The sequence below is a fragment of the Chiroxiphia lanceolata genome, chromosome Z (genome assembly GCF_009829145.1).
Source record: "Chiroxiphia lanceolata isolate bChiLan1 chromosome Z, bChiLan1.pri, whole genome shotgun sequence".
Taxonomy (NCBI): Eukaryota; Metazoa; Chordata; class Aves; order Passeriformes; family Pipridae; genus Chiroxiphia; species Chiroxiphia lanceolata.
Genome location: NC_045671.1, coordinates 61,414,101 through 61,425,912, shown reverse-complemented (window position 1 = coordinate 61,425,912; position 11,812 = coordinate 61,414,101). Strand labels below are relative to the sequence as shown.

General features: G+C 40.9%; 1 protein-coding gene across 3 annotated transcripts; it reads right to left on the bottom strand.

Moving 5' to 3' along the window:
* Positions 1–655: 655 nt before the first annotated feature.
* INIP (INTS3 and NABP interacting protein) lies at positions 656–11,093 on the bottom strand. 3 transcript variants are annotated; one of them, XM_032674820.1, is made up of 6 exons: positions 10,978–11,065; positions 10,522–10,633; positions 9,899–9,986; positions 4,374–4,476; positions 1,849–1,939; positions 656–956 (listed from the first exon to the last, which is right to left on the bottom strand). In XM_032674820.1, exons 3-6 carry the CDS (start codon positions 9,921–9,923, stop codon positions 861–863), a joined length of 315 nt encoding a protein of 104 aa, XP_032530711.1. In that variant the 5' UTR covers positions 9,924–9,986; positions 10,522–10,633; positions 10,978–11,065; the 3' UTR covers positions 656–860. The 3 variants fall into 3 exon arrangements, with proteins under 3 accessions (XP_032530711.1, XP_032530710.1, XP_032530712.1); XM_032674819.1 differs by lacking the exon at positions 10,522–10,633 and having other exon boundaries at positions 10,978–11,093; XM_032674821.1 differs by lacking the exons at positions 10,522–10,633; positions 10,978–11,065 and adding an exon at positions 8,091–8,179.
* Between the last annotated feature and the right edge of the window lie 719 nt (positions 11,094–11,812).

The window sequence follows — 11,812 nt, the reverse complement described above, 5'->3', positions numbered from 1 at the left end:
GCACACTGTAACTAAAGACTTGAGACTAGATGATACTACACTACAACAGCAAACAACACGCTAGAAATACCTGCATACAAGAGATCATGAGAGGGGAGGAAGACTGATCAATGTATTTGATAAATTCATGTCTGTTTTGATGGACAAAAGTAACTTTTGTCTTTCATTACAGTCAAATATTGTACCTGTACACAATAAAAAGAAACACAAATAGTGACAGAGCACATGTGCATCTCTTGATGACTCTGGTTTGTAGGTTTATTTAGAGGAAGCACTGAAACAGGGAGCAGCAAGCCCTGTGCACTTCAAACATAAAAAAGTCTTACATTTAAAGGCGGTTGTGGCCAGGTGGGGGTTGGTCTCTTCTCCCAGGGAGCTCTCAGTAAGACAAGAGGGCATGGTCTTAAGCTCTGCCAGAGGAGGTTTAATTTAGATATTAGGAAGAAATTCTTTACAGAGAGAGTAATCAGGCATTGGAATGGGCTGCCCAGGGAAGTGGTGGATTCTCCATCCCTGGAGGTTTTTAATATAAGAGACTGGACATGGCACTTAGTGCCATGGTCTGGTAACCACAGCAGTGTTGGATTGAGGGTTGGATTCGATGATCTCAGAGCTCCTTTCTAACCTGGCTGATTCTATAATTCTACAATTTGACTTTGACCTGACAGAGGAATGGTAATACAGGATAAAAATTGTTGTTCAACAACACTACTTCCCCATCATTAGAGCTCACACTCCTGAAAGGTAATTCCAAAAATACAGAAAAAAATAGATTTTAAGATATGTAAAGAAATTCAAAGGTCAGACAGCTCCTGCTAGGGACAAAAATCAGATCTTGAAGTTCTGAGAAACAACATTCCTCATTCTGCCTCAAGTCGAGGTAAAACAGGAAGAATAAGATTTCCAAACGCAGAGTCTTGAGTTATGAAGTATCCTGAGGAATGTGCGTGTGCATGCTGAAAAGAGAAAAGCATTTGTTAAAGCATAATTCCCTGTAGCACTGACATAATTTAAGACTTCAAGGCTTCTGCAGCACTAATTATTTATTTCCCCCAGTCTGCTCCTCAATTCTGATAGTCAAATTCAAACCCAGCATTTTAGATCAGTTACACTAGAACAGGGCCCACCACGGCAATTAACTTGGACATTCCCTGCTGTCCTTTTCAGTAAATACCATGGAGGTGGGGCTAGTGGTAAATCAACTCCTGATTTCTCTCCTTTGCCTAGACCCCATGTTTCCACTCCCATCTAAAACAAACTCAGGTCTTGATTTGTGACAGCTACTGCAGAAATTGGCAGAACTGTGCATGACTGTCCCACAACCTGAGCCTGCATGTACAAATAACATGTGACCAGACACATTTTGGTACAACACGGGACACCAGCATTCTGCTTACAAGACATTTATACTTGTTCACCTGAGGGGGGCGGCTGCTGTGTAAGATGGCTCTGGACAATCTTTGTGAAATCCTACATACCCCTTTCCTGTTAGTTTGCTAACTTACTGGACTCCAGCAATTTACGTGGCCTGCATATTCCTTCCTTCCACCACTAGGGAAAAGCCTTATGGGATATCAATTTAGACTGAGCCAGCAGCATATCCTTGTGGTGATCAAGGCTAACTAGCACAGTGGGCTGCATCATCGACAGCACAGCCAGCAGGCCAAGGGAAGCTATTTGAGTTCAGTTTGAGACAGAAACCGGAGGGAGTTCAACAGAGACACAAAGAGACAGCTTTGGGGCTGGATGGAGCTCTTGACGTCCAAGGAGATGGCCTTTCAGTATCTCTAGATGCAGGGCTGCACATCTAAACCAGGGCCAAGCTAAACTCTGACTGTATCAGTTTACCTGCAGTGCAGCCTTCTGCTGTGCTGCAATGTGCTGTTGCTCAGCATGATCACGGAAATCCTTGTTCAAAGGTGATCTTGAAAGTGCAATGCTGCAAAAAAGAACAAGATGGTATGATACAGACTGCAGACAAAACATGTGTCCTTGCCATTCTAGCCACAGATTCCGTGACTTCCTCAACTCATGGTTTATTCGACTCATGGCTTGACAATTGGTAATTACTGTTTGGAATTACTACTTGTTCATATAAGAGAAAAAAAGGTAAATGGAGTGACTACAGCTGTATCATTTGAGACATCATAAACAACTTATGCCAAATTACACCTGAAGTGTATAGTGGATTTTGCTTATGAGTTGAGTCCCACTGAAGTCAGTGAAACCACTGGGGTGCAGCATTAGACAATGTCAGCAATTTTTCAAACAACAGCTTGGTGCTTTCAGCACTACTCAGTCACCAAGTGACTGTTCTAAACAACTGTGATAAACAGAAGCACTAAAAAGAGTTCTGCAGACTTCAGTAAAAGAACAGCTCTTTGGCAGCTGGGCACCAGTTCACTAATTATGGTAAAGGAGTTTCTTGTTGATGTTAACTGAAATAATTATCCCCTGCTGATAGCTGGGAGTACCTGAAACTGATTTAGCTTATCTATCTCAGCGCAGCATATATAAGGTTTCAAATTAAAATTTATAAATGTTTTTTCTTATCTTTTTGATCTGAGGACTTGTCCACCTTCTTAAGCAAAAAAAGACATAAAAAGCATTCCCAACTCATATAAGTAATGGATGTAAATCAGTGAGCACTGCCATTAGAACTGTATCGTAACACAATTCACAGCTACCTTTGAAATTGTCACTGCAGACATGCTGAAAGCCCAGCTCTCCTCAGTCACAGAGGAAAAAGTACAAATGACAAGGGATCCAAGCAAACTCATCAACTGAACTTCCCCAGCAGCTTCAATGTCAACAGCTGATTTAGTAAATGAGTTTTTGAAAAGCAGCCATGCTCATGAATGATCTTTAGCCAAATCTACGCCTAAATGCGTAAAAAAAGCTAAACAATTCAGAGGATTGTTGCTTATGACAAATATTAAGATCAAGCTTCACTGATGGAGAAAAGTACTACTGAGTTTATTTAAAACAATATTTTCAATTATTTTGAAGGTATTTATTTTGCATTTATTCTGTACCCTCTAACTTTTCAATGATTTTTGTAGATAATCTTAAGGCTTCATCATAAGCTGACACTTTTCAAGAGAGGTCTTCTGTTCTTGGATAGACAATTCTTGTGCCAAGGCCAGAAATTATATTAACTCATTCACCCTTACACTGCCCATGCCCCTCTAGTGCTTTAGGTAAATCAAGCTCTTTCAGTCAAGTCTGCAGAATTTTTATGGTCTAATTTCTGACAACTTTGTGGTCCGAGACCTTTGGCACAACACCAAAAAACTGTCAGCTTCTCAAAAATCACACAACAGCCCACCATGCCAAAGCAGAGACCTTGACTGCTGCACTGTAGATTGCCCCTGCCCCCACGTTCAAAATTAGTAAATTCTAATTATGCTTACTAGAATACAGTGTTATTTTTCCCTAAAGAAAAAAGAAAGTAAACCACCACTTCCTGAAACTCTCAGACATGTAATGATGTATGGAAACACTGTTGCCAGGAGTCAGGGGTTGTACATAACAGCATGATATTCTGATTTTCATATCAACAATTTTGCTTGAATAATAATTGCATATAGTTGCTATTAATAATTGCATATCTCACTTAAGAAATCTAACTCAGGCAATTTCAAGTATTATGCACGCTTTTTCAGATTATGAAGGAATTAAAAGTGACCTAGGATCTCTTTGAAAAAGAGCAGCCCTCAGACTGCACTGCACTCACTTCATGCTAACCCAGAAGTGTATCTCAAATTCTCCACATAAATTACTGCGTGAATTTCTAGTTAATGATTTATGACACAAATCTTATCTTTTTGCCTTGTATGGGAGAAATCCCAGTAACAGCCCTTAAACTCAGATTATATTATTTCACCTTATGGTGTAGAATTATCCTTACAACACAGCATCTTTTATGAGATTACCTGCAGTAACATAAACTGGCTTTGTCTTGCACACAGGGAGTTTCAAGAATAACTTGATCCTGCTGTAATTATTATTCTCTAAAACACAGTATCCTGAACCTAATGGTCTGCTACTTCCACTCCTTACAGCATTTTAGCTTAATAATTAAATGCTTTCTCAGCGCCTGCTTCCTGATTTTGCTTTATCACAGACACTTGAGTAAGCATATCTGCTTCTCCTATTCTCAAATGGAAATTACGTAAACCTAAATTCAGGGTGTGTAAACAATTTTAAATACTAATATGTTCCTAAAGAGCCATGTTGCTCTGCCTTGTTATTAAGGATGGTCAGAAAACACTTCTGATAAGTGTTTGTGTAAGTTTACAGCTCACTTGCTGTTTGCTTTTTTCTTTTGATGTAATCAGTGATGCCCCAAAAGGTCTAAGAACATAAAATACCTGGCTCCAGGGTGATTTGTGGAAGACTGGTTTTGCATAAGTAACTTTCTCTTCTCCTTGTCTAGTTCTGCCAGGATTGCAACCCTATTTTTATTCTGGAAACCTGGTGGGAATGACAGAAAAATATTAGAGATATTTATTTTATATCTGTGGCCCATCTCTAATTTAAGGAACTATAAATCCCTGTACAAAATTACTTTAAGAGAAATACACTAACCTTCCAAGCTTTGTATCCATTTGAAAAGGCTATTAATAAATATGTTTTATTTCTCCTTTTCTCATTTTATAACATGCAATAGCTTCCATAAGCTATCATGCATATTAATACATTTTAAAATAGAGGCTTCTAACTCAAGTTAGATCCTACCCCTTCCCTTGACAGCTCTGGAGCTACAATCAAGGTACACGATCAAATACTTGTCTTCCAAAAAAAAGATAAACTTACCAGGTTGTAGATTTAAAATGCAGTCACTGAATGTTCAGTTCAATGATAACAATGGAGTAATATACTCACAGGGCCTAATTTCTCATGTCAATGAACTCAAACTATAACACAAGTACTATGTATGCAACAGGTAAGAATGATCATTAAGTTTGCACATGTGCTTATACAAACACTTACTGTCTTTCACTCAATCTATGCAGAAAGGTTTTAGTATATATACACACTGATGTCCTTACATAAACACACTACCCTTATTGTGAGGATGATCACGATGCTGGAATAGAGAAGCAAAATTAAACTGTCTGTACACAATACAAGAACATTTGGTTTGTAAATCATTCTCCCAAAGAGACCCTGTATATTACAGAAGGGGTCAGGAACTAGAGCATTCAAAAATGCCCAAAATAGCTGCCGTCTATGTATTTTTCAAAGTTGCCTTCTAAATGAAAATGTGGCAAAGCTACTGTACTTACACAGGATTCTTATACAACAAAGGTTCTCATTGCAGTCAAGCTATCTCCTTTACTTCCCCCATACAAAAAGTCAAAGTCATTCCCACTGGAAACTGCTGTGTGTTGTGCCCCTGCCCTGAGCACTGTTTTAGTGACAGCACTAAAACGTGGTAGCCCACAAGCTGTTAAGGCCAGACACTTAAGAAGAGCATTAGCATGACAAGGTAAAATGATTTATTTTCAATAGCTGCACTCAAAGTTCATTCCCTTTGAGAGACCTTCTGTTCAATTACATAATCCAGTATTCCTTTCATCTGAATGGCTCAATGAAGGAGACAGTTACCAGACAGAAACCTTCAACTCTATATAACAACTTGCATCTATACTGCCTTGCTATCAAATCCTCACCTTTCCCTTTTACCATGCCTAACATAGGCACCCATGTGCCTCAGTGTCTCAGAAGCTCTTAAAAGGAGCAGAGTCTTTCGATTACATATTATAGTGGTTTTATGCAAGGTCACCCATAATCATTTTTACATTTCTTAATGGATTTTTTTTAATTACATTTAATTAACTGCTATTTTTTTTGTCTACTAATCTCTCCCTCCCACATGGCACTAGCTTCACTTAAACTATTTTGTAAGTGCATAGATTCAGGTCTTCAATGTTTCTCCGCTTTTCAGGTATTGTACATTATCTCTTTTTTTGAAGACCTTGCAATTGCAATGAACCTGGAACATTAAAACACAGCTGAATGTGTGGTCTAAAACATAAAAAGGCTGAGAAATCTTGCTAACAAGCTAGGATTCAGCATTCTGAGCTGCAGCTAGCCCAGATTTTACCTTCTTGTAAATTCTGGAGACAATGCCTTGACAGGATGACTGAAGAACCTCTAAGATGGTCTGAGCTTAAGCAACCATGTCTGTATGCTCATTCTGCACAGTTTTCAACCAAAAAGCTTAATACCTCACATATTACTCAGCAGCCTTCTGCTACTGCTTGCTTACCCTGAACTGCATAAATCTAAATGCATGCTTGGAATTCAGATGATACAGCTATTGAGGAAAGAAAAAGGAGACAACTTTTTAATAAAGGTTGCTGTGAGCTAAAAAAGAAAGACTAAATGTGCTTAGATTTATCATCAAGCAGATGGTATGACTCAGGCTTGAGACATTTTAAATGCTGTTTTTAAACTGTGATAAGAAACTGCTGAAGATTCTCACTGTTTTCTATTTTAATATGACTCTTGTTACAGTATCTTATGGCAGAAACTCTAGAAGGATTCAGAAAAAAACCCAAATATTTTTTCTTCCTTTTCTTACCTATCTACTAAGAGCTGTGTGGTGGGTTTTTTCGCTTGACTGTTGTTTTTTTAAAGTAGCATTTTGCTATAAAATTCAGTGACCATCAGCAATCTGCTGTGCTGAAAAAGTCACTTGTTTAAAATTTGTTAATGGTAAGGAGAAAAAAGCCTGCTTGAGAAAGTGGAGGAGCTCATTCAACATGTACATGTTAGTGCTTCTGAGCTGAGCAATGTGAAGTTCCTACAGGTGTTTTAAACTTTTCAAAATGCAAAGCAAAACCTTTCATTTAAAAGTTAACAATGGAGGGGGTGGAACATGAGAAAGCCATTTTATAGAGAAAATCTTGCATCCTTACAAAATAATTAATCATATCTGGCAATATATAAGCAAGACTTTAATTTAGATTCTTCTCTGCCCAGGCACCCAACACAAACCTGAAACACCTGTAAAAGTTTCCTACTTCAACTATAAATAGAGTAATTTTTCACCTGTAGATTTGATATGTCTGTTCTGCTTTCTAGTACTAAAAATGTAGATGTCCAAAAAACAAAAGCCATCCTTAGTACAGATCGGATTCTCATCTGTGAAAGGAAGTGCAGATTTTCAAACACATTAACTTCTTAAAAAAAGCTGTAAAAGTTTTGAATTCCCTTGATTGGGCTGAGTTGCACTACTATTTTGATTTTGAACAGTTCATGAATATTGCAGTTCATTAATATTCTTCCCTGCTTTGCAGACACAAGAGCCCTGACACAGAATGACTCATTCAAAGCAGCTAAATAGATTATTGGCAGTGTCAGATGTCAAACTGAGCACCTAGATGCTCAGATTACTCTCTAACGTAGACAAATCAGGTCATTTAAAAATTAAACCCTTCTGACACCTCTGACATCAAGCACTGTACCTATGCAGGAGCTTAAAGACTACCTGCACCCATGTTCTGCACAGGAAGGCAGAAAATCAGAGAAAGCTGAAGCCCTGCTGAGTGATACTGGCAGCTTTATGAGCTCACAGCAAGTTTCACTTTTTAACCTAATCCTAACACCTACTCTTACCACCCTATCTCACCAATATTATGTCAGTTAGTTCTAACTAACTCTGCACAGCAAGAGACAGTATTATCTTTATCTTTATTTTAAAGTTCTTGCTTTTCATCACTTCCTTTTCCTTGATTTGTTGGTTGCTTCAAATTCACATTATATGTAATTTTTTTCTAAGATGCATTATTTATTATTTGTCCATAGATGTGTAACAGCACAAATACTGCCAAGTATTGCTGCAGCAGCAGTGTATTCCTCAGTACCTGGAAGTGATTTCTGTAACTTTGAAGGTGACTTCCACCTCTCAAAGTGTACCACTCTGGTCTGTGAGCTCTGGTCTGGACAACACACAGCATGCAAGAATCTCTTCCATATCTTTCAAGTGCTGTAGATAGTCTCATGCAATCAGTTCCACGTGGCACTAACAGCCTGAAGTAAAGTTTTTCATTCAATTCTGCTACTTTTGTAGCACTTATATGCAGCTCCTCCTCAGGAGTGCTTTCCTAAGAGGTCAATGTATAAAAGGAAGTCCAATCTGCAGAATCTTAACCTTTATAGTCCAAGTCTGTAATCAACAGAAAACTCAAATGAACTCCTAAGAAAATACCTGGTACTGATTAAAGGGACAGGATTAACTTGGTACAAAAAGTTACCAAAATGGTCTACCTGTGTAGAAGGCTAATGGTTAGTTCACCCCTACAGTTCTGCTTGAATAAGTGCTATCATTCATAACCCTTCTAGTGAGTGTTTCAGTAAATTTCTTCCTTTTGTCCACAAACAGGAGAATGAATTGATTGAACAGTACTAACACATATGCCATGAAGCAAGCTAAAAAATGCAGTGTTTGTCTTAATCATTTTCACTACTAGACTGCATCTGGCCAAGAAAAAAACCCTGAACTGTTGTTTGTATTTACCTGTTCCTTTCTAATTTTCCTAGTTGTACTATTTATAGCCTTATTTGGTAATTAAACTTGACAGTGTTTCTAGAATGCTTAGTACACACAATTTTCACATGGTAATTACACAGTTCCTTTAGTGAGTCTCTAAAGGATATCTCAAACACAAAAACAGATTCCAAGGCTCTATTAAATTATAAGACTCTGGAATGTGGAAGGAAGCAAAGGTATTCTGGGACTAAAATCCCATCCCATCCTTCACAGTAAATCAACCTGTTTAAGAAAAAGCAGCTTTTAACTCTCTATGACAACATCCTATTCCTTGCAATGATGCTGACTTGTTATTCACAGAATAAAGCAGGATTTACCACTATGTACGAAAAACTTCTCAAGAGTTAAAATTTGCGAACAGGCAACTATCTGCAGTCTGTAGTACTCCTCTTCCAACATTTCACAAAAGCTCAATATCCATTCCAAAAACTACCTTCTTTTTGTCAAGTAGCAAGTCAAATGTGTCTTTTGGACACATAAATCTGGTACCCCTCAAAGTATCATCCAGCAACACCCAGATGTGCAGGACTGCTTTTCCAGATAAGGACTCACACACAGATGTGCATGAAGTCTGGCTGAACCCAGAATTCATTTCCCATAACCAAGTAAGTGGAGAGCCATACGTGAGAAGCTCCTTTTTCCTCAGCTCTTCTATGGAAGACAAGCCTCAGAGTCCCACTAAGGTTTCCAGAAAACGCCTCTAGAGGGCGATTTAAGACCCTCCTTCAATTCACTGTGTGACACCCCCAGACCCTCCTCTGACTTTAACACAGGTGCTTCAGCTGGATAGATGGACCATTTCCATGTTTTTAACGATTTTAAGGATACAATCCAGATGCATCTTTGTACAAAGAAACATTTAATTGCAGTTAGCATTATGGTTTTAATTGTTTTTCCTCCTAGGCCTGGCCACTTTGTCTATCCTTGGACAGGTATTACTGCCTGGGTCTTGCTGTTCCCATCATGACATGGAATGCATTTGACTTCTGGCTGTTCCCTGATGTTGACTGCAAGTCATGTTCAATACCAAGTGTTGGAAACATCTGAAATAAGCTTCAGGAAATGATCACAGCACCACAGGCATGGCAGATACTTTCTAGCACAAGCATGAGGGTATGTTCAGTAATACAGAGCTCCCTAGCCATCAGTGGTCTTTTTCAACCCTTTGATGTGTGCGTGCCTTCTCCCAGAAGGACTGCTGCCATTCTGCTGCCTTCAGCCCCACCTCTCTTCCCCATCCCCATCGTTCCATTAAATAAAATTACAGTTATGGTGACTTCACAACATTTTGCACACAGACTTCTCTCTTGAATACTTAAATTAATTAAAACCTACCTTGTCCTGAAGGATTTGCTGCCATCCTTCAATTTCCAGCCCCTGTTTTATTCAACTGTAGTTCAAATCTTTTAACCTCCACAAATATCTGCAAAACAGGCACAATGTAAGATAAACATACTTCTTCAAAAGAAGAACCTGGATTTCATTCTATTAGAGATTTCATAAACATGGCAACTGTCTGAAAGCACAAGCCAAACACCGCACGTGCACTGCTTAAAATGTATTATACAGTTTATATTGTTCTGATTGGAACCTTCAGCTTGAAATATCAAGAGCTGTGCTAATTCTTTTTCAGAGTCTAGTAATTTCTGTTAGTAGTAATAATAATTTCAAGTAATTTCTATTCTAGTAAGAACAACCTTTAGAGTTATTCTGGAGTCACACACGTTTTCCCAACTGAATTTCTTCCTGACAACAGGAATGTCAGATTACATTTAAGAATCACATTAAACCACTGCAGTCCTTAAATGCTAAAGCCTTTGAAGACCTCGGTTTAGGCTCCAACTCAAGAAAAACTAACTGACTGAGGAGAGGCAATTTAAACCCTGGATACAAGGCCAGCCGAAGGTGGCTGCAGCTCTGGCAAAACAAAAAAGGAGCCTATTCCTCTGCCATGTCACCTCGAACCATCATCAACTTCTGCTTCCATCAAGGTGCCCGGCTGTGAAGACCGGCGGCGAAGACCACTGGCTGAGCCAGCCAGGCGAAGGGAAGGGGCGAGAGAGGTGAATCCTACGGGAAACCGAACCAGGAGCCTCAGTCAGACTCCCACGGAAGACCAGGACGCTGTCACGCCTGGACCTGCGGGTCCCGGGGCAGCGCGCTGGTCCAGCGGGGCAGTACCTCAAGGGCAATATTAATTAAGCGCAGTGACAGCGGTCGGAACGCGCTTATCCAAGGACCAGGGACGGCCTGACCCACTCCTGCCGCTGCCTGCCTCCCCCAGACCTCGGGAATGGGCTCTCCCGCTCGCCTTTCTCCACCGCCCACAACGGATGAATAGACTGTCTCGTCCTCGCCGGGCGGGCGAGGATGCTCCATCCGGCCGGGATGGACACCTGCCCTCCGTTACCCACCTGTCCGAGGGCTCGGTGCTCCGGCTCCTTGCAGCCCCGCCGCCCTCACCGGCAGCGCAGCAGCCGCGCGGCCATCTTACCCCGGCTCGCGCCGCCGCCACGCGCTCGTGACGCGCTCTCTGCGCGACGGCTCCGCCCCATCCGGGCACTTCCCGTCGCTGCCCGGAACGGTCGGGCCGAGGGATCCGGGTCGGGAGGGCGAAGCACGGCCGCGCTCCAGGGATCGCTCCGTGCAACCTTAAGGCTCTGCTGTCCTGCCTCATCCGCCTGGGCACGGGAGCAAGCGCGAGGGCCTCACCCTCGGGTCACGCTGTGGCGCCTCCAGGCAGCAACACGGTTAAATGGGAAAAAAATACAAGTGGAAAGGAAGGGGTCACAAAATCACTTAGGCTGGAAAAGACCTCTTGAGATTGAGTCCCACCTAGGACTGAACACCACGTTAGCTAGACCACAGCACTGAGTGGCACAGCACCACGTCCAGTCCTTCCTTAAACACCTTCAGGAACGGTGATTTCACCACCTCCCCGAGCAGCCCATTCCAATGTCTGAATCACCCTTTCTGTTGAGAACTTCTTCCTAATGTCCAACATAAATCTCCCCTGGCACATCTTAAGACTACATCCTCTCATCCTGTTACTGGTTGCCTGGGAGAACAGGCCGACCCCCACCTGGCTACAACTTCCTTGCAGGTGGCTGTAGAGAGTGAAAAGGTCCTCTCCAGGTTAAACAACCCCAGAACCCCTGACCCCCCCTACTTTATTTTTTTTTTCAGAGTCCCACACTTTGAATACAGCAAGAATATTTGGCGTGAATTTCAGAAAGGTTTGTTCATGGA